The sequence below is a fragment of the Camarhynchus parvulus genome, chromosome 3 (assembly GCF_901933205.1).
Source record: "Camarhynchus parvulus chromosome 3, STF_HiC, whole genome shotgun sequence".
Classification (NCBI taxonomy): domain Eukaryota; kingdom Metazoa; phylum Chordata; class Aves; order Passeriformes; family Thraupidae; genus Camarhynchus; species Camarhynchus parvulus.
Window position 1 is genome coordinate 87930189 of NC_044573.1, and position 26987 is coordinate 87957175.

Below are 26987 nucleotides of genomic sequence, written 5' to 3' on the forward strand. Positions count from 1 at the left end.
GGAAAATGTAAAGCTCAAGGGAACCTTGACTACAGTGAGCACGAGATGGTGGAGCTCCGGATCCTGAGGGGAGTGTGAAGAATAAAAAGCAGGCTCACCACTCTGGAGAGTGAATTTTGGTGTCTTCAAAGATCTGCCTGGAAGAGTCCCATGGGATATAGCCCTGGAGGCAAGAGGGGCCCAAGAAAGATGCTTAATATGTAAGGATAACTTCCTCCAGGCTCAGGAACAATTCATCTCTGTGAAGAGAAGTTAGGCAGAAATGCCATGAGGCCTGTGTAGATGAACAAGGAATTCCTGGTCAAGTTCTAACACAAACAGGGAGCATACAAAGCGTGGAAGAAAGGATGGGTTACCTCAGAGAAATACAGAAACATTCCTCAAGCATACAGTGATCAAGTTAGGAAAGATAAAGCACGACTGGAATTGGATCTAGCTAGGGATGTCAAAGACAACCAGAATGGCTTCTATAAGTACATAGGCGACAAAACGAAGACTAAGGAAAATGCAGGCCCATTGCAAAATGAGACAGATGATACCGTGACACAGTACATGCCTCAGTCTTCACTAGCAAGACCAGTCTTCACGAATTCAGGCTCCAAAACTCAGGGGGAAAGGCTGGACCAAGGAAGATGTACCCTTGGTGGGAGAGGAGCAAGCCAGGGAATAAATACATTAGCAGGCTGGGCATATGCATGCTATGTCTATGGGCCCTGACAGGATGCACCAACACGTACTGAGGGCGCTGTCATGGTGAGATCACTCCCAACTATCTTTCATGGATCATGGTGTCTGGGACCAGTGCCTGTGGCTGGAGGAAAGCAAATGCCACCTCCATCTTCAAGCAGGGCAGGAAGGAGGAAGGCAGGGAGACCCACAGGCCAGTCAGCCTCATCCTGATCCCTGGGAAAGTAATGAAGCAACAAATCCCAATAAATATTTCCAGGCCTCTCAGTGGTAAGAAAATAATTGAATTGTCAGTATGGCTTTACCAAGGGGAAATCAGGCTTGACCAGATTGACAGACTTCTGTGATACTGATTGCCCTGGTAGATGAGTGGAGAGACGACCTTTGTATATCTGGACTTCACCATTGCCCTTGGCAACGCCTCCCGCAAGATCTTCACAAAGGACCTTTGCAGATGCCTGGGCTGGATCGAGCACCGTGTGAGGCGGCTGAGCAGGTACAGCACAGCTAAAACAGCGGCAGCGGGACAGCGGCCGGGCCCGCAGAGGCGATTTTGGCGCCTTCCCGCCCCTCGGCTGCCAGCCCCAATAGCCGCCCTTCCTCCTCCTTCTCTCCTCCTCCTCCCCCGGAAGCAGAGCGCGGATTTTCCCCCTCCGAGCCGGAACTCGATGCTGCCCGTCTGAAGGCGGACGAGGGGAGGCCGGAAGAAGGAGAGAGCCCAAAAGAAGGAAAGAGCCCGGAGCGCCGGCCGGGGGGACCCGCGCCATGGTGCTGCCGCGGTAGCGCCGGCACCTGCCATGGGGAGCGCGGGGCGCGGCGGCGGCACCTCCCGATCCCGGCGAGCCCTGCCGCGCCCTCGCCCCGCCCCCGGGCCGCAGAGGACGTGGGGACACGGCGGGCCGGGGCGTTGCTGCCCGCGGGGCCCGGCGGCGGGTGAGCGGGGCCCGGGCGCTGCGCGGGCCGCGGGGCCGGCGGTTGCAGCGCAGCGGTCGCGGGCGGGGCCTGGCGAGCCGCAGCACGGGCAGCGCGGTGTGCGGAGCGCGCAGAGCCGTGAGCCGCGGGGCCGTGCGCTGCGGGAACGTGAGTCAGCAGCGCAGCCGCCGCCGTTGTTTTGGAGCGGGAAGCTCAGCCCTCTGCCGCGGTCCTAGAGCGGCCCAAAGCAGCCGCAGCTGCTAAAAACGCCCGAGCTCGCCCGCAGCTGTTACGGGCCGGCCTCGGCTCGTCGGTGGCTGAGCGCCGCTAGGCTGGAGCTCGGGTCTCGGCTCCTGCTGGGGTTTCAGGCTCAGGCATGTCCTTGGGCTGCTACACTGCAGCTACGGCTGCTGGAGGAGTGTAGGTATTGGCATACTTTGTAGATAAAACCGTGTTTTACATATCTGGAAAAATATAGTAGCGTGATTCGAGTCAGAGTCGTTTATTGCCTCTTGTGGTGTCGCTGGTAATTGGGAGTGAATGATAGAGACTTGTTGAATACAGATAGACTCTAAAGAAGCTATAAAATGGAAAATGTTGTGTAGTTAAACAGAACTTAAAAAGTGAAATTATATAGTATGATTTGTTTATGTTTAGATAATGGAGTCTCATAACTCTGACAGCCTTCGCAAGAGTAAATCACCAACTTCTGGAAGTGAAGATGAGATTGAGTTCATTGGAGTAAGTAAGAGCTTGTACTGGAAATACACTGCTTGTAAAAAATACACTTTCAGTAGTCCAGTAAACAGGAGAGGGGTCTTCATTGACTGATGATGATTATATTTCAATGTAAAGCATTACTCCTGAATATAAAGATAATTTCATTTGTGAATGTTTGTGGCAGATAACAACTCGACCTTAAAGGTTTATGTGCACTTTCTTGGAAAGGTGTAGGATGATGTCAGTTGGTCCTGCAGAGAAAATGCAGTCTTGAGTATCTGAGCAGGTGAGGGAGGTATATGAGAGGGGACTATAGATAATTTTCCTGGTAATCTTACTGCATAGCATTTTGCTTTATGAATAGTTCCTCTAAAGTTAGTGGAATAAATTGCTGCTCATTCTTTGAAATCACTGTACTCAGTTTAGAAGAGGAAGGAAATAATGGGTTAGAGGGCTTAAACAATCCTCTCAAATTGTGAGGTGCTCTTTATTGTACAAAACCTAGTCTAATGCTGACATGCTTTGTGTGAACATAACTTTAGGACACTTGTATCTGTTGGATATCCAAGGGAGGCAGAATGTTTTTCATGCTGCCTGTGTTGTGGCCTCAGTCTGTCTGTCACCAGTGAAGTGGTGCTGGATGGCAGGATTACACAGAATCATAGAATTGTTTGGGTTGGAAAAGACCATTAAGACCATTGAGTCCAGCCATTAACCCAGCACTAAACCATGTCCCTAGGGACCATGTCTACGCATCTAAAGATGTTTTTCTTGAAGGAGCAAATCATATTGCTAAGGTCAAGTGATTAAATGATACTAGTATTTTTAGTGGCTGTTTTTTTGTAGATTTGTCTCATTTTTGAACAATGTGCTGAATAATTACTAGATCCCCCCCTATTTTGTATGGTGTTTGATTAAAGCCAAAGTTCAACATACTGACTTTTTTTTCTGCAGGGGTATTTAGGTGCTCTAGTATGGAGGGATAGGTGGTTTTTTTGCAAAAACTATAAGGAGTTGGTTATCTCTGAGGCATCTTAATATTTTGGTTGATTTGGGCAAGATTGAGTTCGAAGTTCATTATGTACGCCCAAGTATCCATGTGCATCTGCAGAGAAGGACTTGGGTTGTTGGTGGATGAGCTGTGTGTGCTTGCAGCCTAGTGTGTCCTGGGCTGCACCAAAGCAGCGTGGCCAGCAGGGTGAGGGAAGGGGTCCTGCTGCACTGCCCTGCTCTGGTGAGACCCCACCTGCAGTGCTGCATCCACCTCTGGGGTCCTCAGCACAGGAAGCACAGGGACCTGTTGGAGTGAGCCCAGAAGGACACCAGGATGATGGAGGGATGGAGCACTCTCTCCTGTGAGGAAGGACTAAGAGAATTGGGATTGTTGAGCCTGGAGAAGAGAAGGCTTCAAGGTGACCTAATTGCAGCCTTCCAGCACCTGGAGGGAGCCTACAGAAAAGATGGAGAGGGGCTTTTAACAAGAGCATCTAGTGAGAGGACAAGGAGGAATGGCTTCAGACTGAGAGTATGTTTAGATATTAGGAAGAAATTCCTTTCTGTAAGGGTGGTGAGGCACTGGAACAGGTTGCCCAGGTAAGTTGTGGATGCCCCTCATTCCTGGGATTGTTGAAGGCCAGGCTGGAGGGAGCTTTGGGCAGCCTGTTCTAGTGGAAGATGTCCCTGCCCATGGCAGGGGACTGGGACAAGATGATTTTTTCCGACCCAAACCATTCTGTGATTCTGTGATGGCGTCTGAATAGGCTTCATTTTCTTCAAGCTGGGCAGTGAACAAGGATAGCTTGTATAGCTTGCAAAATGTAAGGATTGAAGGGCTGCTGGAGCAGCAAGAACAGTAACTGAAAGAGAACTGAAACAAAGGAGCTAAAATCAACACTTCTAACTACCTTTTCTTTTTTATCTTTTGGCTTTGCCTGTGGATTATAGGGATCCTTTGTGGTCCCAGGGACTATTGCTTCCAAGAGAGGCTGCTATATATAGGAAGATGACTCTGCTCAAATTTTTTGCAGGGTTTATATCCTGGGGTGAGGAGCTTACTATTTTAATTGATGAATGTGAGGGTGGCCATCACCTAATATCAGCAATATGTCTTCAGCTCTCATTTGCTCCTCTGAGTGAAGGTGACTTTGGACTTTGCAAAAGGATTTCTAGACTGCTTGGCAAGCTTTAGATCATCATTTCCATATAATAATGTGTATGACTGGAAACTTGCACTCTTCATAAATGTTATGGATGGATGCCTCCTGATTATCTGCATGTCTTTAAGACCCAGTGCACAAGATGGTACTGTATACATTGAATTGGAGAAGCTACTGGGGTATCTCAACCTGTGCTCATTTTAATAGATAACAAGTAGCTGTAGGCCATATTATGTGATCTGTGTTTTTCTTCCTTTTTCTCTTTTTTTTTCCTTCTTGACAGTCAGATGTGGCTTTGGTGTGGGTTTTTTTGTTTCTTTGATCAGTTTTTCTGTGTGGTTTTGGGGTGGTTTTTTTTCTACTTCATTCACTTGTACTAGAGTGTTTGGATTCATACTGTAGGACTATGCTTTTGCTCCATCAAATAAGGACTTTTTGTCAATCTGCTGCTGCCAGAGATTTTCAGCTTTTGTAGTCCAATTCACCCTCATTCAAGAAACTTAAAATTATTCTTCCATAATTTCCCACCTTTTAATTCTTCATTAAAACATACTTTGTCCATTTAAAATCATTACATTTTAAGCTTTACATACCATCAGAGAAATGTGATTTAATCTACAGTGCAAGCTGTTACTCCTGTGTTCTCAACATAGGATGGTCTTTCCCCCATTTTGCTAATTTGGGAAGGATAAGGCAAGAGTGAAGAAATTCACAGTTTTAATGCCCTGTGAAGAAATAGATAATTCAAGTTGCCACAGTTGGCACCAAAAGCATTGGACGTAGAGGAGAGTTAGTTAATATACCAAGTCAAGTAATGCACTAAAACACAGTAGTTACCAATTAAGGATTTTGCTTCCTTTACCTCTGTGGTGTTAAATATTAGATATTCAGAATGAAGGATTTGTCTCTCTGGTTTTTAATATATTTATTTCTAAAATAAATATATAATAGAAACCTTTATATATTATTGTATAAAGATATATAATAATTTATATATTACAATACATATACTTGTAATATATAAACAAGTGTAATATTACTTGTGTTAAATTTATGGTTTTGATCACTTGAAAGCAAGTTACTCTGCATTTCAGCTGTCAGTATTTTGTAAGTTTTTATTAATTGTTGAGCCCTGAGAGTAAGTAAACACAAATTTAAAAAATCTCTGTTGTTAAAGCAGCTGTTAGGATCAGAGCTGAACATTTCAAAACACATTATTGAGCTGATTGGACAGTCAGATGGTCAGAGTGTGTCTTTGAACTCTTACTTGCTGGCACCTGTTTAATAAAGGTTTAATTTTTTAAAAGCATTGCAGAGCCTGTCAGTTTCTACAGAAGCAAACCAGCAGTGGATTTTTTTTTTAATATTTCATTTACAAAACCATGTTATCTTTGTTTAATCATAAAGAGTTACTCTTTGTGGGTAATTGGAGGCTGGCAGCTTGATTCATAGAGGCTTTTGTCATCTGTCCAAGATTTCATCCCTCCTCTCCCCAGTGAGACAGAGGACTGTTCATGCCTGGCCAGCTGAGCAGCTTTACTGCCTTGAAAGGTGGAAGAATGTAAAGAATGAGCTGCATTAAGAGCAGCACAGAGGATTCCATGCTGCTTTGCTCTCTGCCACTCATCATGAGGCAGTAGGTCTTCCTAGCCTGCCCTACGTAGTTGATTGTCAATATCTTGAAGAAACTGCCAGTATATGTCAGAGATGGTACATTTTATCTCTAAGGAAGACAATTTAATGCTTTTGTCTGAGTTTTTTTAACACTTTTTTTCCAGGAAGGACCTTTAAGGCCTGTCCTTGAATGCATTGATCTCATCAGCAGTGAGGATGAAGAACCTAACAGCAGTTCTTATTTTCATGTGAGTGTGTTGTAATGTATCTTGGGAAATCTTGGTTTAATAAAATAATTTGTCTTCTCTATTTTTTCCCATCAGTTATTCTTCACAAAATCCTTGTTAGATGTGTTTTTAACAAGTGCTAAATAACAAGTATTGAAATATTTTGATTTTTCTACTTGCTGTTGAGTGAAAAGCAAGAATAACAGCACTTACTTTTTCCAGAGCCATTTTTTCCACCTTGAAATGACTTGGTACTTTAATTTGTCTTTCAGTCATCTGAAAAAAAGTTTGGAAATAAATGTCACTTTACATGCAGCTTCAGAAGTTAGGGTGCCCAGTTTCTATCCTAAAAACATGCCTTGTCTACTACAAGGCCTTTTCTTTCTAAAATAACTTGGTAGGAACAATGTATGGGTTGAACGACCTTATTCCAGTGACAGTCTGGGTTTAGCTCAGCCTAATCCTTCATAATCCATTCTAAGAATGTACGAATCAGAAGCAGGCTCATCAGTTTGTCTATCCCCTCAAACTTACTTTGCCTGCTCTGCAAGGCCTTTGAAAGGGACATTGATAGACCCTGCTAGAGTTGGTTTTGGCAGCAGTGGCTGTCTTTTGCCTTTTGTTTTCAAGTATTGCAGCAGAGGATGTTTGTAATAAACCTGATTCTTAAGGAAAGATGATCTTCTGTACATGTACAGGCTGTCATTACAGGGATCATTACTAGAACTGACTGTAAGAAGAGGAAGCTAGAGTAGATGGCCTATCCCTTAGGCTAGAAAAAGCTCATGATCTGCCTTTTTGAAGATAGTGGGCAGCGTTAGGGAAAGAACAATAGCAGTTTGCAGGTTTTTTAGATGGGTTGCGTGTTGGCTTTGAAGTCAGGAGGGATTTTGTTTACATGGAAGAACTTAACTTTTAATTTGTTGGAGACTTCTAGGACACTCAGCACAATCATGCATGTTCCTCTACTGCATGGTGAGGCTAATGTTTATGTTGAATTGCCTTGAATATGTGGAAGAGGAGGGTCAGTTTTGTTTGTTTTTTAACGGGAGCTACAGATGCTGGTAAAAAGGAAGAGAAAGCTACAAGGCAGCTCATGGAACATAGGCTAAGAGTATCTTTACTGAATTATGTGGTGATGCTTGGGCGTCACTTTTCACTGTATTAGTGTCTGTTACATAACAATCACCACAGAAGGGCTGAACCTTCCACTTGCAGAGCAATACCAAGCGTAAGGATCACATTGACTACCAGAAGGAACGAGTTGCATCAACCCTGGATCGCCTGGCACGCCATGTTGAAGTAGAGAAACAGCAAAAAGAAGAGAAAAACAAAGCCTTTAAGGTATTGGGTGTATTTTATTTTGGAAGAAATGCATAATAAAGGCCTTGTAGTATCTTTGTTTTCACTACTAAATAAATAAAAAAAATTGGTGAGGCATACCTGGAAATAGCAATTAGACTTCTACTTCTGGGGCATCATGTGAAGCACTACATGGACTTTGTCTTTGCAGTGGCTTTTAACTGATCAAATTTCTAGTCTTATTGTACTTACTAAGGGGGAAAAATTAAATGAAAGAAAAACACTGGCAAAAACTTCTTCTCTTGTTTGTAGATATAGCAGTGGAAACTTAGTATCAATTATTCTGATATTCTAATATTTCAATTAATTGAAAAATAACAGTTATCACAAACCACCATGCAGTAAGCCTTGTTATTTATCTGCTTTTGTCTCAGATTTTTGGGAAGCTGTTTGCTGCATTAAATCTGTATAAGGTAGTATTTCATAATGGGAAAAACTTTCAATATATTTAGTTGCACTTTGCTGCCATTTGAAAAGAATGTACTTTTTACTTTTATTACAAACTGGGAGATCCAGTCAGTGGCTTAATGGTAGGAGTGCTCTCAGTGGGAGCTGGACATCTTGAAGGAAAGTGATTACAGCAACTTGATGGAATTGAACAGGGACAAATGTAAATCCAGAGTTGGGAAAATGTGCTGACTTCCCAACCTAATTTTCTCAACACTGTTAAAGGCTTTTAAAATCATATAATTCTACTATGGTTACAGCTTGTTGCAGTCTATGGTAAACTATGCAACTGTAGTACAATGGAGTAAAAGGTTAAATTAGATATAGTCCAAGGTAACCTTGAAGTCTGGAAGCCTACATCCCCCTTATGTCTCTTGCACTTTCATTTGGCAATCTGTTTGTGCCTCCACATGCAGTTCTTCAACTGTAAAGTGGAGTCAGAGGTAACTATGTAGCTTTTAAAGCAGCTTGAGAATGAAGGCTAAAAGATCCTTTTGTTGAATACAAATATTTTCCTCCTGCTTGGCTCTTCACTCTTCGTCAGGTAGTGCAAGCTGCAGAATTAAATTTAGTCTTCAAAGTGAAAACATCTTTTTCTTTTTTTTCTATTACATTCCATTTTTATTATATTAAGTAGAAGTCAGTCTAGTTGTAAGATTTTTTTTTCCCTTCACTTTGGCTTTTGTGGGTGTGTTTTTAGGAACCCATATGTAAGTTTTGAGATACATACTTAATATTTTTTTCTTTTTCTTTTCTTCTTTCAATTTGATTACAACATTGTCCGGTATATTTTTTCCCTTAGGAGAAAGTTGATTCCCAATATGCCCATGGGTTGCAAGAACTAGAATTTATTCGGGAGCACAGTGATACAGAAGCTGCAAGGTTATGTGTAGACCAGTGGTTAAAAATGCCAGGTAAGAATAGAAAACTAAGTTTGAGTGATGATTTCTAATTCCTGCATTACAGAGTAGAACATGTGAAAATTGTGTTGAGCTTGCAGGTGCCTTGTGCATAACCAAATCCCGCAATATTAATTTTGCTAGAGCATACAATTTACAAGTTTCTAAACATTTCTTTCCATGAAAGCTATTCTTGTAATGCTTTGCTACTTAGGCTTCATATCTTAAATTTTCTAAAAACCCATAAGGCAATGTTAGTTATTTTTTATAAGCCAAGTTGCCAGGGAGAAAAAATATTACTGTTGAGCTGCTGCTTAGGAAAGTGTAAGTAAGTGTAACTTCACAATATTTAATGAATTTAAAATACTGCCTGGAGGACCTGCGGGAAGGGTGTCAAACTGTTTAAAAAGTCGTACTACTGGGAATTGAAGAGACAGTGAAAGAGCAGACTTACTGTAGCAGGATTGAAGGATAGATTGTTAGTTTGTTTTAAGAATCACCGCAGTTTGGTTCTGGAGTGTTTTAGAGCTTGTGTGTTGTTTTCTTAGGCCTCTGTAATTCAGCTTCTGGTTAGGTACTTTGTTTTGGAACACAGGTCTGAAACCAGGCTCTGTTAATGGTGGAAGAAGGGATATTTTTAAGAGGACAGGTCAGACTCGAGTCAACAGCAGACCCAAATGTTGTCCTGTGATGCATTGCAACAGAGAGTTTGATAATGTACATCTTCTTCTGGGTCACCTTCAAAGGTAAGGAGATACATTGCAAGAATTCAGTGCAAGGAATAATAATGAAAGAATGTGCTCTAACTTGGGACATCATGATCAAGTCTGCTTTAAACTGCCTGTACTGACAAAGCTCCATTTTGAGAGCCAATTAATATGCTACAATTTCTATAGATGAACTTCATGGAGGTTTTTTTTGATGGTTTGGTTTAGTTTTTTACTTGGTGTGTGTGGTTTTTCTTTAAATTCAGAATTGATGTCTTCCGCTTGTTGAACATTTCTTAATATCTGAGGTTTTTTGGGAAGTCAGATTTCTGTACTCCAGTTTAGTTATATCTTCATCCAAACTTGAAATAAGCCAAAAGGCTCACTTACACAAGTTGGTGGTAAGATAAAGAGAAAAGTCCCTAATGCAGGGAAAGAGGAACAAAAGCTATAGGCTGTGTTCATAGCTGATATTGCTAGTCAGTACTCAGTGTGTCAGTGTTCAATTCCAGCAGATGCTGCCCTTTAACTACTGAATGTGTCCATAGGCAGGATGGTGAGAAGTTGAGGACAGTGTCATGGGTTAACCCCCATAGGCAGCTCAGCCCCACACAGCTGCTCCCTCACTCACACTTGTGGGGTGTAGGGTAAACGTGAGAACACCGTGGGCTGATGTAAAAACAGTTTAATAAGTAAAGCACAAACTCTGTGCACATGCAAAGCAAATGTGATAGATGCTTAGAGTGATGGCATTTGTCTTCCCAACTATCTCCTTCCTCCTCCACACAACTTTTATTGCTGAACATGATGTCTTATGCTGTGGGATGTCCATTTGGCCATTTGAGGTCAGCTGTCCCAGCTGTGTCTCCCAACATCTTGCTGGTGGGACAATCCGAAAAACAGAGAAGACCTTGACACTCTGCAAGCACTGCTCGGCAGTAACTGAAACTTCTCTGTGCTATCAACAGTTGTTCATAAATCCAAAACACAACAGCCATGCAAACTGCTACAAAAAATGAACTCCATCCCAACCAGAACTAGTACAGGGAGATAAAAATAAATAAATTATTAAAATGTCTATGTAGGAAATTAGGATTTTGTTAGTTCCCTTAAAAGCAGTATGATTTCTCTCCAGAGTGGCCGTTTTAACACGTAAGCTGCAGGGATAATCATCTCTGTACAGGATACATTTCATGATAGGGGAAGTAAGGAATTTTTATAGTTTAGGTTGGTTAGATAGGGGATTTTTGTCTGATAGCTTCAAAGGACAGAATTTTTTTCCCATTAAAAAAAAAGCTATTTGAGTATTTGTAGGGGACTAGTTTGCTAATTATTTCTTCTTCTCCAGGTTTGATCATTCTCCTTGTGACCCAACAGTCACATTACATGGACCCCCACATAATGCTTTTGCCTGTGTGATATGCTGTGAAAGATTTGCAACCTCTCAGCAGTACAGTGATCATCTTTTATCTAAGGCAAGAGCATAAGGATAAATAACTCAACCTGACTGAATGTAGTAGAGGGTTTAAGACTTAAAATAATACATTGATTTTTGGTGGGTTTTTTGTTTGGTTTTTTCTTTAACCCTCTTTCTTTTTTCTTTTTTACTCTTCAAGATTGTTTTCTCTGATTCTGCTGTGTTTCAAACAGCTGGTGTAGCCTGACAGTATTCCTTTTAGATGTGACCATTAGGTTGTTTTTGGTATGCTTTCAAGAGGACCATAGTTCTGTCCTGAACCTCTTGTCCATCTATTGGGGTTGTTGATACATATTCCCTTTTTTCTGCATTTCCAGAACTATGAAAGGTAAAGGCAGGAAGTTAGGATGAAATAACTTGACAGCAAAGAGAAACAGCAGAAAGGAGGTGGGGGTTTTATTTAAGCAGTCTGGTGTCGAATTGGGTAGTGGATAGCATTTTCAAAATGGAGTGTTTTCATAACAAATATTATCGCCAAGTCTCCAGAAGCTGCATTAAATTTGGGGAAGTGTTAGACTCTCTGAAAATCAGACTAAATTTTGCTTGTAGTAATAACTTGATAATTAGTCATACCTGACAAGCTGAAAGACTGCATTGTAGTGTGTCCCTGCTCTTTTTCCATTGCTTCAAAGTTGTGTGCCTCCCATGTGTTCAGGGACTTTAGCAGGAGTAGCAGCCAAGGTCGGGGAAGGACAGTGAGTGTCTCTTGCAGACAGTGAGAAGATGGGATTACTTTGATATGTAAGGAATGGGGAGATAATCCTAATCAGAGTTCTAAGCATATAATGAAGATTCTTGGAGTAATGTAGAAAGCAAGCAAAAACACCAGAAGCAGAACTAGAGGATTTTTGCCCCAAAGGCAGAGCTCTGAAGTTGATGTAGCAGGCAAAGTTGGTGGAAGGAGTTGACTTCTACAGAAGACACAGACCTTTGGGCTACTCTGAGGAGCAGCATTTTGGGGAGTTAGAGGTTAGCAAGATTAGAGGAAAACTGACATGAGGTAAAACCGCTGCTTTAATGACAGAGGGAGCTTTTTCTGAGAGCCTGGGTAAAGGGAATAGCTAAGAATTGCTGGAGCCCATAGTCCCTGGGAAGGTTCTTGCTCCCAGTGGTGCAAGAAGGGGATGGAGAAATGGCCAGTGTAGTAAGGGTTGATGTAGCTCGGTTTGACAGTGGGACTTTGGCCACTTCCTTGTGTCTTGTGAGCTGAAATGCAGAGTAGGCTGTAGGTAAATACAGATGCGGTAGCTGAAAACCTAAAAGTGAAAATATTACCACAGAAATGAGAGAGGAATGGGAGGACATGAGAACTGGGCCTGGTTTCTTCACTTAATTTTTTTCCTAAATAGATCATTTTCTCTTCCAGCTAAATGAAAATGATGGGCATAAAAAAGGTATTCCTCCACAGCATATTCAGTGCTTTGCATGCCCAAAGTGCTTCCTCCTTTTCACCAAAAGAGATGAGTGTTGGCAGCATATGTCACAACAGAAACACATCATCCAGGTTCCTGAACTGAGTGGTACGTTGTTACTAAGTGTACTGCTTTTAATTTTTTCTGATAATTCATCCTTATGATAGGAACAGACTTATATTTTTCTGCTGAGTAAAAAAGCTTAAGGTTTTAAAGTTTGTTATTAATGAATTCTTATTTTTCTTTTAAGATCTTAAATGTGATGCTTTGAAATTCATATTTTTGTGTAGAAATCCTCTATCACATTTGCTGTAATGAGATGCTGTTGAGTCTCTCATATAGGCTTCTCATTCTCTAGTGACTCCATGTAACTACTTTCCTGAATTTACATTTGGCATGTTGATAGAGACTCAGAGCAAAACGCATTCATTTCTTTTCAATTCCAGTCAGAGTGGCTGTTGAGTTCCTTCCCCTTACTCTAGTGTGCTTGGAGGCTATTTTTCTTGCCAGTGCCCTTGGCATTCCTGATGGCAAAGACTTGTTAAAATGTCTTCTCCATATAATTGCAAATTTAGAGTGCTTAGCTGGAACATTGCTGCTGGTCTGATGGCTTGCATGGACTACATGGCTGCTGAAGGCTGAAATACTGGTTATATTGTGAGCTGGCAGCATCCTGAACCATGCTTAACAAAGTCCAGAGGAAAGATCTGTCTGATCATGGCGTTGCAAACAGGGTTAATGCCCAACATAGCTGTACTGATTTAATTTTTGACATAAGCAATAGGCATTAAAGCATTTACTTCACTGTTAGCTGAACTGCTGAGTGGCCATGTTTTAGATGTTGCAACTGTCTGAACAAGCCTACATGGCCAAAAGGATTCATAGAGTTATTTCTCATCTTCATAAATGTATCTTTGACTTCGGGTGTCCCCTAGAATGGCTGCAGGAAGTGTACAGAAAAGGCAGGCTTTGAAGGAATCCCCTGCAGGTTGAGTCAGTACTGCTGCCTTCTTGTAGTGAAGTGACATGGTTATACTTTCCCTTATGCATTGTCACTCTAATGGACTTTTATTCTCAAACAGATTATTAATTCTGAATGTGAGGACTGCAGATGCTTTTAAATTTGGGTCATAGGTTTTAAAAAAGATTACTGGTGAGCTATTGCTCTGAAAAGATTAAAAGCACAAGTTAGTGTTTTCTTCTTTAGAGTTGGAGAGTGCTTAACTCGGAACAAAAAAATTGAGTGCTCCATTTTTTACTTTGCATTAGTTAGGCTTCGTGATTAATAATTATCAGCATGGCCTGAGATCTGCCAGTGAAGTTAGCTGAAAGGCATAACCTCAAATTACTGCCTGCTGATCATCACATCTTACTAAAACAGAAAAATCAAAGAAAATTTTCCTCTAAGGTGCAGAACATGAACAATATATAACCCATAAACCATTTTCCATTATCTTTTCAGTAGAATTTTCTTACTCTGCTGGTACTAGGAGTTACCTGTGGAGTATATACTCGTAACAACAGAAAGTCCTGCATCTAAAAATTTGAGAATTAACATTAAGGATGGAAAAGAAAGAAAGAGATGATCAGGGTATGTGAGAAACTTGTTAAATAAATTGTGTGCTCTTTCAGAAAAAATACTGTATGGCTTAAAACAAAGTTTTATCTACTAAGAGTAGATAGCTGGTGATAGGTGGAGGAGGAGTAAGTAAGAACCTTCCTAAAAGAGATATTGACCTGGCATTGTAGGAGGAAGAGGGAAGTAAAACCAGTCACAGAGTACAAAAAAGCAAACTGCAAACAGATTCAGGTATGAGATAGTTACAGAAGTTTAAAAAATTCAGGATTTACTTACAGCTTCCATTGCACAGTTACTATAGCTCAGCTGATATTTGTTAACTTGCATTCCGAACCCTGTGATAGACAAGTAACAATAGTAATTAAGTCATCAGAGAGCTGAAATTGTATTGGAAAACTCTAACGTGTGGTTGCACTTTGTACCATTGTGTTTTACAGATGCAGTGAAGTCTGGCGATCCACTACCTTTTCCATCCTTTGCAAAGAACCTCTTGATATCTCTGTGTAAAGAGGTCTCCTTCCAAGTGAAATGTATGTCTTGCTTCAAGATACTGCGCTCACATATGGAATTAACAGCTCATTTCAGGTTTGTGAAAGGCAGTTGTCTTTATAATGTGAACATCCATAGATCAGTGACAAGTATGCAGACATGCTTTTAATGACACTAGTGGATTTCAGGGCAGCTAGGACCATCTGAATGTTGACTTTCTGAATAAACAATCAAAAGCCTGCCCCCTTAACTTTACCCCACTGCAGAAAGCTGATCAATGTCAAGATCCTTTTTGTATTTTCTGTAACAGAACAACAAAAGCTTTTTGCTGTTCCACTATTTCTAAGTTACCAGCATTTGATTTTGAAAATGTACAGTCAAAAACATAAGTCTCAATCTACATGCTAGCTTTGGAAATTAGCACCTAATTCTCTTCAAATTTCAGAGACTAAATATACATTGCATGGTTTTGTGGGCAAGCTGGTAGGTGGATTAAAGTACACAGAGCACCCTGTTTCCATGCACTTACTGCTGTAGCTACTTGGTAATATATCGAGTACATCTGAAAGTTTACAAATGTTTCAGGTGGTGATATAACCTCTTTTATGTTTTTTATCCATTCTAGAACACGTTGTTATAATTCTGGGCCAATGGCACTGTCAAAGAAAAGCATCTCCCAAGTTGCAGAGATATTTAAAATGAAAGGTCACTGTGAGAGCTGTGATGAACTGTTTGCTGATAAGAATGAGATGACCCAACACAAACAAACCACTCAACATAACATTAGAGTTTTTACTACACTGGAAGAGTCAATCTTGATGTTCTGCCATGTCAATGGAAAACATAAAAGTCAGTCTCATTTGGCCCACATTGCGGAACGGTCAAGACCACTGCTGAAAAGACACTTGAGTCCAGATGAGTCTTCCAGTGAAACAGGGTCTAGTCCTTCAAAACGGAGGAGTAATTTAAAAGGTAAAAGTGAAGATAAAGTTGCAAACCAAAGTCAAGGTAGTGCTTCCAAAGTAAAAGCCTGGTTTTGTGAATGCCTTCAAAAGTTTTTTACAGAAGAGTCAGTAGAAAAGCACATTTTATCAGCAAATAGGATCTGTCACAAGTGTGCTGTGTGTGGAAAGCTGGCTGAAAATTCAAGCATTATCCGCCTGCATATGAGTCGATTCCATGGAGGAGCACACTTGACTAATTTTCTTCTCTGGTGCAGAGCATGCTCTGTAGATCTTAGAGAAGAGGATATTATGGGACATGTAACTGAATTTCATGGTGGGCATAGTTACTACTATGAGCAAGAAGCTGTAGAAGACGAACCTATACCATCTGCTTCTGATGCAGTGAGCGTTTCTGCAGGTGGAGATAAAGACTGCATTTCTGGCCCTGTGGAACTGTCCCCTGAAAGTGGTCCTGTTGTGGGAAAGTGGCAGTGCCGCATTTGTGAGGAGATGTTTGAGTCTGAAGAAAGTGTTCAACAGCATTGCATGTCCTTAGAAAGCCATGCATTTCACAGGTACTCATGTGGCATATGTAGAAATCATTTTCGGAAGGTAGGAACTCTACAGCGGCACTTCCAAGAGCATCATAATCAGGAGATGCAGATTAAATATTTCTGTGGCCTTTGTGGTAATCTCTTCTTCAACACAGAGGAAGAATTTCTAATCCATTACAAGACGCTTCATAGCATGGACTATACGTTTGTGCCTGAGCAGATGGAACTGTCAATAAAAAAAGATGAGGACTTCCTCCCAGTGGAACAAGGAGACCGCTTAACCTGCGGTTGCCGGACAACTTACGTCTCCAAAATAAACAGGAGGAACGATCATGAGAGTTGTCAGAAAGCCATGCTGCAGAAAGGAAACTTATGGTTTCGATGCTGCCTATGTTCTGCCACGGCACAGAATATTGCTGATATGAACAGTCATCTCAAGAGCCACAAGTCAGTAAAATCTAAGGGAGAGATGTATGTTGTTAGATGTGCTGCATGCAACAAGAACTTTGATGATCTTCAAAGTGCGCATCAGCACTATCACATGAAACACTGCTTCTTACAGAAACCTGATCTATCAAGTCTTGCAGCAGAATCAGAAGACACAGTATTCAAGTTTTCAGCAAGTGGGGCTTGTGTGGTCAGAAAACCTCACAGGCAACAATTTCAAGCATCTCCATCCAAAACTCAGGACAGACCACAGTTTTCTTCTCTGCAGGGCCCAATAGAGGGAAAGAAAATAAAAAATGAGGACTTAGAACATTCTGAAGAACTTAGTGAAAGTATGTAGAAAATTTCTTTCAGCATTAGAAAAGTATTGCTATCCTTAACACACTCTGTTTTGTTGTCAGTACATGTCACATACCATTTGGTTACATCCAGTCTATAAATGAGCTCAGAATTTACTAATTGTTATTTCTCAAATACTGAATTCTCCCTACTTGAATTTCCAAAACTCAGACTCCACAATTTATTGTTATATGCCATTTATATGAAGTCTAGGGAAAAAAAAAAAAAAGAAAAAAGGCAGATGTGAGAATTCTGAAACCAAAACATTTGATTTTCAAATTAGTTTGGAGCATAATTTGGTGTTAAAAGGAGGACCACCATCAAGGACACCCCAGTTAGGGATCTAATGCCTAGAAGTGTAAAAGTGATTGATCATACACATTCAAAAGATACTTGCCTTTTATATATATAAATATTTATGAGCCTGTTAGTGCTCTCTGTGTGGGCAATGCTGTTATACCATCATTTTAGGTTTCTTAGCTTGCCAAAAAGCAGTATCATCTGAGAATTTATATTCCCAGTATGTATTATTTGCTTGTGTTCAGAAATAGAAAGTGTTTCGTGATTACTAGTGGTGTCATAATGCTTTTGATTAAGAGGTAGACATTTATGTTAGAAATACGGCAAAAAGTGCATATCTAAACGTTTTATGTGCTTTTATGCAGGCAAGCAGTTGAATGTCACAGAGACTTGTCATCGTCAGGGGTACTCAGCTGGATATTAAATGAGTTATTAAAATGTCTTGGTGCAGGACGACAGCTCTCTGTGCTTACCATAAAACTGTCCAGGTCTACATCATCACCATATAGCCAGATTCTACTTTTCTCTCTAATTTATGCATTATTAAGTGCTAATTCAGTTGATTTTAAAATGTATGCAGTCACCAGATAATATCATGTTTTGAAGCTTTTCTTTCTGTGACTTTTCACTTACATATGTGACTACAAGAGTTTTCAAAAGCAAGTTGGTTGACCAGAAAGTCACATGAATTTTTAATGTGTCCTTTTTATCCCACTGAAGATGGTGAACTTCCTGATCTTGACTATCTGAGTACCATGACTCACATTGTGTTGGTGGATCTGGACAACTGGGGAAGCTTTTTCACACAGCTGCCAGCTAACCTGAACCAAGGGACATTTATCTGGGGTTTTCAAGGTAAAAAAAAGTTTGAAGTAAATTCAAAGATAAGATTAACAAGTGTACACATGTACTTGAGCAGTGATTCCTTGAATTTGAGAGAATAAAGAGCAGGAGCAAGTATGCACTAGGCTTCTAAAGTTGCTTGTTGAATTTTTCAAACTCCATCTAAACCTCCACTGCTCCTACTAGTCCTTGTAGAATAGTTCCAGAATTGCAGAACTGTTTAGGAGTCTTTCTAAGTTCCCTTATGAGCTTACTTCAGCTCTATCATATTTTCATAATTATTAGGGCACCCAAAGTACTCAGAGATTATATTAACTCCTAAGTCCTTCTCTAAGGCTGGGATTTTTAATTTTGATTTGGATTTTTAGTTCCAGAAGGCATGATTTTGCACTCTTAGACTTTTAATTTTGTTCTGTCTCTGGCCTGTTCTGTAGAGAGTGGTCCTGGTCATCCAGTACAACAATAGGTGTAGGTCCCATCTTAAAGATACCAGTGATTGATGGAACTCACATTGTCATGAGTTTCATAGAATGATAGAATGGTTTGGGTTGAAAGGGACCTTAAAGATCCTACCATTTTGCAAAGTCTGCCAGTAGCATCCATTTAACTTGATGTTTTTATCTAACTGTTTTTGAACCAACTGCTTGTCCACCTCGTGCTTTTTTCACAGGTTTTCTCTGCAATTATTTTGTCTGTGGTATCTTGATTTCTTCAGTAAAATATAAATAAGGGATAGTTTCAAAATATTTATGGCCTGGAACACAGGCATCATCTTACCAGATTTGTAGGTCAGGTATGTTTTACAGTTGATAAACACTATAGCACTGCACTTCCTTGCTAAGTGTTTTTCATTATCTCTTCCCATAAAAGATAATCAAGGCTATTCTGAAAGCTGAGAGTTGTCGTGCTGCTCAGGTTGTACAAAAAGGCTTGTTGATGCCTGGGTCATTTTTTTTTCTTCTTAGAAACAGATTTTCCAGTTAGCTGATGAAGGCAGAGCAAGTATAGCTGTTAATGTGAAGTGGTAGAAATTCAGTCATCTGTATTCCTGAATCTGGTATCTGCTTGTTAGGAGTTTTGTGCCCAGAGATGTTCCAAACACAGGGGCCTGATGGCACAGCACAGCCCATATCAGCACCACTCAATTCCTTACTTCCTAATGGGTTTGCTGCATGCAAGCTGCCTCATGGGAATGGCCCCTTAAGCACCTGAACTAAACAAATATGCTAGAGTTACTTGTGAATAAAATGGGCCATATTCATATTAAAGAAAAATTTACCAGTTTTAGTGTCAACTATGTTGGTTTTGAGCCTGGGAACACTAAGGTTGCTCCCAGGCACATCTGAATCTATTGTTGTAGGTACCTTCTCATAATAATGATTTGTATAGTTACTTGAGGCACGCTATTCTTGTTTGTTTAACCTGTGAAAATACAGCAACATTTTTTCCTGCATTTCCCAAACAACATTTCTGAATTTTAACTATTATTTTTATACTATATATCTGCATTATTTCTATTATCCCTGTTTTTACTATAGCCTTAGCTTTGCTTTGAGTTCCTCCATTGTATTGTCTGGACTCTGTATTGTTTCTGTCTTCAGATACTCAGTTGTCTTTCATCCATTTGTGGGCTAACAAATGACATAAATACAGGTCTGTCATTGTTTTCAGCTGCCCTAGTCAAATGCTTATGTTGCACATTTATGCAGCCAAAAAACAGGGCTGGTAAATACAAGTCTTTCCCAAATAGCAGTGGCTGAGGGCAAACAAGAACAACTTGCAAATAGCATTTTTTTCTTATGGACAGGTTCCACTAAATAATTTCTGTGTAGACTCTTAATAAATCTTTGCGATCATTTTTGATATCATCTTCTTGCCATTAGGCTGAAAAGGCAGGGGGGAAACAGGAGGAATCTACTGAGGAATGCTTTTTCTTTGTGAGACTGTGGGTGGACATGTTGATGTAAACCATCCTCTGCAGCCTGGTTACTTGAACACTGGTTTCCCATGTCCTCATGTGAAGTGCCATCAATGACTGCTTTCATTTTCTGTTCAAAATCCTTTCCTACATCCTACTCTATCATCGAACAGATAAAGCAAAATTTTGTTGCTGTCTGCAACTCCATGTTGCAGACCTATTATTTGTTAGCCATTGGAATGTTAAAAGATTTGTAGTCACTCTAGTCAAATGGTCCTTCCATTTGCTTGCCTTTTTATGGTGCCATATGTATTTTTATGGGGCAAGCTCCTCTGATTTTTCCTCTCTTCTTGAAAGACTTCCTGCTTCTTTCCCTTGCAACTTGTTTCAGTCTGGTACTGGTTTTGTCTGTACTCAGCTCATCTTTATTATCCACCTATTTTCTTAGCCTGTAACTACATGCTTAGTATACTGTTTAGAAAATTCCTGCACTTTTTTCCCAGTTGTAGCCTCATTTTGCTTGTCCTTGACTGCATCCATGGGTTTGTCAGGACTCTAGCATTTCTCTCAGCTGTTGCTCCAGATTTTGGATCCTCTTTCTAATGAGTTTTGACATGGGATGTGTGAGGCAGTTACAGTGCATGTTGACTGTGTAACTCCTCTAGTACACGTTTCCCTAAGAGAAGCATTTCTCTACTTGTACTATGTTTCCAGAGCTCTTCTGATTCTGCACATTAACTGTAACGATGCTTCAAACTGGAGAAAAACACATCCTTGTGTCTAAAAGCACATGATATCTAGAAGATAAGCTTTTCAGGATTTGAAGGAAAAAAAATTGTACAAAATTGACAGAGTAGCATCATACTTTTTTGCCTTCTATCGAAAGAACAAGAAGTCTGGGGGGATTTGGGTTATATGTTATTCTTAGCTTTCACATTGGTCAGAATAAATTCTGTCTTTAAAGTTTTATATTTGCTTTTGCCTTCTTGCATTCTTAATTCATAGACGTGTTTCTACCCAAACCCATGGTTTGTTTATTTTTCATGTTTGGTTTTTATTATTTTTAATATTATTCCCCTTCACTGTACAGGAGGATACAGCAACTGGAAGCCTCCAGTGCATTGCAAAATTTACAATTATCTTAAGAGGATTGGATGTTTCTTTCTTCATCCACGTTGCAGTACCAGAAGAGAAGCGGCAGACTTTGCTCTCTGTGTTCATGTAAGTTAGGGCACGCTTGCTTTATTGTGTCCTGTACCCAGAGAAGGGTGGCAGATGGTATCTGCTATTGATATTAAGTACTAATTGCAGATGACATTTTCAGATTCTTTCCATGACACTTCTGTGTCTCCTATAAAGAATGATAAACCTGGATTGAGTGGAGTCAGGTGGTCGAGAAGTGACTTAAAAATTAGCCTGAATAGAGCAACAGTCTGTTGTGGAGGGGAAGGGAGCCGGTTAGGGAATGAAGAGTAAAAATCCAGCACTTGTTACAGTTTCTCTTTGAGAGTGATATGTAACTCCTTTGTCTCTCTTCAAGTAGCCCAAATCTCGAGCCATCTTTACAGTGGAGATGAATGGTGCTGCTTTCACAGACCCTGTTGAGCTGACAAAGGGCAGTGCCTTTATTCAGTAGACTTTGGGCTTTGGCAGGGTTGGGGGATGTGCAGGTGAGGGACAGGAATCTGGGGTGCCACGGGGACTCGTGTTCCTAATGTAGAATCATAGATTTTAAGGTTGGAAAAGACCTTCTAGATCATTAAATCCAGCCATTAACGCAGCACTACCACTGTCATTAAGCCATGTCATTAAGTGCCATATCCACGTGATTTTTGAACACTTCCAGGGATGGTGACTCCAGTGCTTCTCTGGGCAGCCTGTTCCAATGCTTGACAACCTTTGCAGTTCCAATGCTTGACAACCTTGTAGAAAATCTAAACCTCCCCTGGTGCAGCTTGAGGCCATATAGTGCTTTATCAGTTAAAAAAATACTGCCTATCTGTATAAGCACATTTTTGCAACAGTGGTTTTATGTTTCATCATGCTTTTTATGTTACTCTTAAAATGCTCTGCAGAGAGGACTTGTTTTATGTAGAGACAGTTCTAAAATGCTGCTTTTTAGGAATTTGTTCCATACTCCATCTGTACTGTTCTGGTAGCCATCACCAGTATCTATTGTGTGTAGAGAAGAAATGAGCATCAAACTCTTGAAACAGTGCCTTTCACAGTGGGATAATGTGGCTTGGATCATAAAGGCAGGAATAAATTGCTGTAGAAAACTTTCCAATGAAGACCTGTCTTGCACAAAGCCAGCCAAATGCCATGAGATAAAAACATGATCTCTGTTCAACACTTGTTATTTGTTTTGCATAGGCTGGCCGTCTGGATGAGCACCTGCCCAAGCAAATTCCTTTCACTATTCTTTCTGGAGACAAGAGCTTCCTGGAACTGGAAAACCAATTTAAAATGACCCAGCGGTCAGCTCGCATCCTGAATCCTCACCACATTGAAGGAGACATGATGTGTGCCTTGCTAAACAGCATTTCAGATACAACAAAAGGTACAAAGTAAACATTAAACACAATTTTTCCAGTACACTGATAGTTCTTTCCAATAAAAAAATGGAACACTTACACTGGTAACATAAACTGTTGCTTGGTGCTTCTTGTATTGTAGTAGTATTTCAATGAATAATAGATTAGAAAATCATTATGCTTGGGCATGTTTTGAAAACAGACTTAAAATCAAGCATTTTATTCAATGTAAAAAACTGTCATCCCTGTATTCTTTATTATAGCAGGAGACTCACACTGATTTGAGTTTGAAGACTCCTTTCTAGTTCAAGAGAAGCTGTTTGAAGCACTCTTGTGTGCATAGTTATCAATTTGTTCTCAGATCTGTTTGGCTTGATTTATTCTGTCTGAAACAATTGTGACCCTGCTAAAGCATCATTATTTCTCAAAATACTTCTGTATATTTTAACTTGGACCTCCTGGCTACAGTGTCTTCACTGGCACAACTCACACACCCATTTGGAGAAAAAAATCTCAGCGGAAGTTTCTGAGTTCTCTAAAGTGCCAGATTCTAATGGCATGCTAAAATAATCACATTGGTTTTATATAGGATAGTGACAGAGGATTGAGCCAGCTCATTTTCATGCAAAGGGCACCAGAGCTGAGATGAGTTTTAATACTTATCAGCATTTCAAAGTATTTTGCTATTTTCCTGGAAGACTTGACATTTCTCTGTAGACATTTTTGCTTTTTCTGGCTTCTTGTTGCGGTTTTGTAGGGTTGTAAATTCAGAGTATGTTAGAGAAAGTTGTTTCTGAATTAGCCCTAAACTGTTTTCTGAAAATTTACACTGCTAGTCTTGATATAGGTTTATGAGGGCTATAACATGGTACTGCTGTTTCACAAAGAAGATTGAAGTGGAGTGCTATCTCTGAATGATGAATTGGCATTGACTGATTAAAGGGGAAAAAATAGGATAATTAAATAGCTTTCTGAAAAAAAAAATTATGTGGTGAGCTGGAATTGACTTAAGTGCTTTTGATACAGAAAAGCTGCTTACAGAGTTTTCTGGCCACCCCAGGCATTAGAAGTTTCTTAATTTAACATTTCTTTCAATGTCCTTTACTATATTAATATTTGTGGTAATTGGCCCTACCTGGAGGCTGCAAACCTTAACTTGCTGTCTGGCTGCTCATTGTGCATTCCACTTGAGTTGCACATGTGGTCATTATGAAAAGAAATCCTTGAACAGGAAATTGATGGAATGACACATGATTGCTTTGACTGTTAGCATTCCTTAACAAACTTGTAAGGAACAGAATTGTCCCCTTTTTTAGTCAGTGTCAGCAAGGGGGGACCCAGACAGCAAGAGCTGCCTTTGTCTCCCTGTCATGTATTAAAACATAATATTAGAGAATTCACTGTTGGTAATGGGTCTGTATTTGCTGCATTGTGGCATGATGGTGTTACCAAGAGTTTATAAAGTTTTTCTTTGAAAAGATGAAGCCACCACATAGTACACAGCAGCATCAGCCATCATTTGCAAGTCTTAATGTGGCAAAACCGGTATTGGAGGGTTGAGATGGAAAGTCGTGCAGTGTATCATAGGCTGGTATAACTTGTTGACCTGTTACAGACAAGCAGCTGAGTGTAAGGAAATGCAAACAAGAATTGCTTGCTTTGTGACTTTCTCAAGCCTATGGCTGTTATTCTGGAGAGAGAAATAAGTGAGAAACAGGACAGAGAATCATGTTGAAAAATACCAGACTGTTGTTGGTATTGGATGAGCTGCAAAATGAGAAAGCTCTTTCCCTAAATCACCTTGACAGAGCTATCATTAGCTTCTGAGCAGCTGGATTGTGTTTGGATGTGGCAATCTGACAGGTGCATCTTGTGAACTGTTTTACCAGCACAACTGCTGTGGGAACTATAGTACTGCATTTATTTTAAAGTAAATAATAAAAATAACATTTTCTGCGTATGTTGCAATACAATACCAACTGTATGTTACTATAGGAAACCCTTGGCTGGAGGAGGTGCTTGACCTTCCTTTGAGGCATGACAAGAGGAGGCATTCTTACTTGTTCGCTCCTGCTGCTAAGCCTGAGTTCATAAATGAAGAAGGTTTTTGCTTTTATGGTGAAACCACAACACATGACAAGAGCTTCATGCATATTAACTGAGTGGTTTGGGAAGGGCAGAAGAGAAGAGTTTTCAGTGTCTTCCTTGATAGCAAAAAAAACTGTAGTGTGCAGAAAAATATCATTATTCCGTTGTCTGTGTCTTGATGATATCCTGTGTGTTGAAAGTACACTTTTAATGAGTGCTGGACAGTGTTGAGGGCAAAGCTGATAGTAGGTTGTGGTCATCATATCCATCTGGACACTGACAGGAATGCCACAACTTTTTGGTTGACAAGTTGTTTTTGTGTAAGTCTTTAGCTTAACTGTATTTCTCCCAGTTATGTTCAAATGAGATCCTTCAGTGACTGACCTCTTATGTAAAACAGACTCTTTTAAATAATAAGAAAAAATTTTGAAAGTATTTCTTGTCCTTTCTTTTGAAGAGCCAGTCTGTCTCATGAGCCTGTCAGAGTCAGTGGTGTACTGAATGTAGTGTTGTCTGCCATTAGCAGACATATGATAGCCACCATAGCTCTTTCACTGACCCATAAAGTGCATTTCCCTGTGCTCAAATGGAGTTGCCAGCCTGCGTCTTCAATCTGCTGCTCTTGCCTGAAATGTTTAAATACTACCAAATGCAGCTTCCATGAGAGTTTTTATGTTTGGAAGAGTAGGATTTCAGTTCATTTTAATGAATGCTCCCAAGCTTCCTAACTCCCACTATGCCCAAAATTCGCTTGTTTACCTACAGCCAACAAAATAATGTAAGAGGACAGAAGAACAAATTTATAGAAGACATTGACAATAGTTGCTTTGCTTCTCCATAGTGAAGATTTTTCGTGAACATCCTTGTGTGGTCCAGTTTGAGGTCCAGTATGAATGCTACATCTGTCCCATCTCTGCTTTTTCAAAACCTGCAGTTAACACAGATTGCAAATCACAGCCTCCAGCCCCTGCTTTCCTGAATGTGAAACTGAATGTGAAGGGCATGAGCATCTGCAGAGTGATGCACCATGAATGAATTACAGTTGCTCTAGTAATATATTCCTTTATTATAGCAGCCACAGCTTGTTGCAGTAGAGAGTGATAAGAAAGTCACGCTTCAGTTGTAACCTGGTGTTAGCTACAGCAGGAAGTTACTACTGGGTTTGGTATGTCAGTGGCATCTCTTGTATGTTCATGCCCTAGGGAGAAAGCGATGTACTTACTGACACCTGAGATATAATGAGTCTTAACAACTGGAGGCCAGTGGATGAACTGGGAAGACCTCACCACTCAGATCATATGAAAAAAAAATCTTGAGGTTTAGCTTAAATCTGGCTTTGAATTTGAGAGTGGAGTAAGATAAAGTTTGGATGAAAGTCTGAGTGACTTATAATTATATTGACCACAGTTTCCAAGAAATGCAATTGGAGGAGAGTGCCAGCTTGAGAGCTTTATTTTTATTTGTCCTATGCTTGAATGAGCAACTGTAGGCAGAGATACATAGAGTAAAGCTTGCTTTGCATGGAGGAAGAGAGGTCTTGTGTGGTGGTAATCCTCAGCAGGGAGCAGCTGTACTTGCATTTACAATATGAACAGAGATTAGAGCAGTAAGTATTGGGGAAGAGTATGTGGGAAGGATCCTCTAGGAGCATATGAAAAAAAGGAATAAAAGAAAATATTCTAGAAGCCAAGGAAAGTATTTTAAAGGCAGCTTGGCCACACATACCAAATGTGGTTGCTAACAAAGGCAAGGGTGGGATACTAATCTAAAGCTTTTGGCTGAGTAATTCCTGGTATCCTGACTGAGTTAACAAATGGTATCCATAAGGTAGCACTAAAACTCCAGACATCAGCTGTAAGAGGAGAAGGGTCAGTGGTTGGAGAGATAGTGTGATGTGAATGCCACTGTACATTGGAATGGGAAAGGGGCAGGTGAGATTGGGAGTTACTGAAAAGACTTAGAGAAGGAGTATTTTTGGAGGGAAGTGGAGGTGGGGTGTGAGACTACAGGAGACAAGAGGGGTGTAGTGGGATAAGGGAGCAGGAGGAAGGCTGGGGAAGGAAAGTTGAGTCTCTGATGCTAAACCTGATGGAAATTATGAAAGGGTTGGTGGTAACTGGGGTGGTTGCAAAAGAAGATGAGTGGCAGGATATAGAATAAGATACAGTGGGGGGATGTTACCCTGAGCTGTGTGGGCAGCTAATCCAAGCTCAGGCTGTGGTGCTTTGATGGCAGGACAGTGGGTGGCGCTTACATTCTGTGCAAGTTATCAGTCTCTCCCCAGAACAGGTTTCTCAGAGACATGAAATGTCAAAAAATCATTCTGAGCTCT

At 40.5% G+C, this 26987-nt stretch overlaps 1 protein-coding gene across 3 annotated transcripts in view; it reads left to right on the forward strand.

Annotated features, from left to right (window-relative positions):
* The first annotated feature begins 1346 nt into the window (after positions 1-1346).
* The window catches only part of ZNF451 (zinc finger protein 451), a 33947-nt gene continuing 8306 nt past the window's right edge, over positions 1347-26987 (forward strand). The window contains exons 1-13 of one of the 3 annotated variants that reach the window (XM_030945598.1): positions 1347-1620; positions 2257-2340; positions 6254-6337; positions 7535-7660; positions 8928-9039; positions 9620-9770; positions 11080-11206; positions 12575-12728; positions 14637-14784; positions 15314-16965; positions 17993-18127; positions 21124-21254; positions 22407-22593. In XM_030945598.1, coding sequence (XP_030801458.1) covers positions 2260-2340; positions 6254-6337; positions 7535-7660; positions 8928-9039; positions 9620-9770; positions 11080-11206; positions 12575-12728; positions 14637-14784; positions 15314-16965; positions 17993-18127; positions 21124-21254; positions 22407-22593 — 3088 coding nt within the window. In that variant the 5' untranslated portion in view covers positions 1347-1620; positions 2257-2259. Of the gene's footprint in view, positions 1621-1717; positions 2024-2256; positions 2341-6253; positions 6338-7534; positions 7661-8927; positions 9040-9619; positions 9771-11079; positions 11207-12574; positions 12729-14636; positions 14785-15313; positions 16966-17992; positions 18128-21123; positions 21255-22406; positions 22594-26987 lie in introns of those variants that run through there. The other 2 variants (XM_030945600.1, XM_030945599.1) reach the window with 2 other exon arrangements.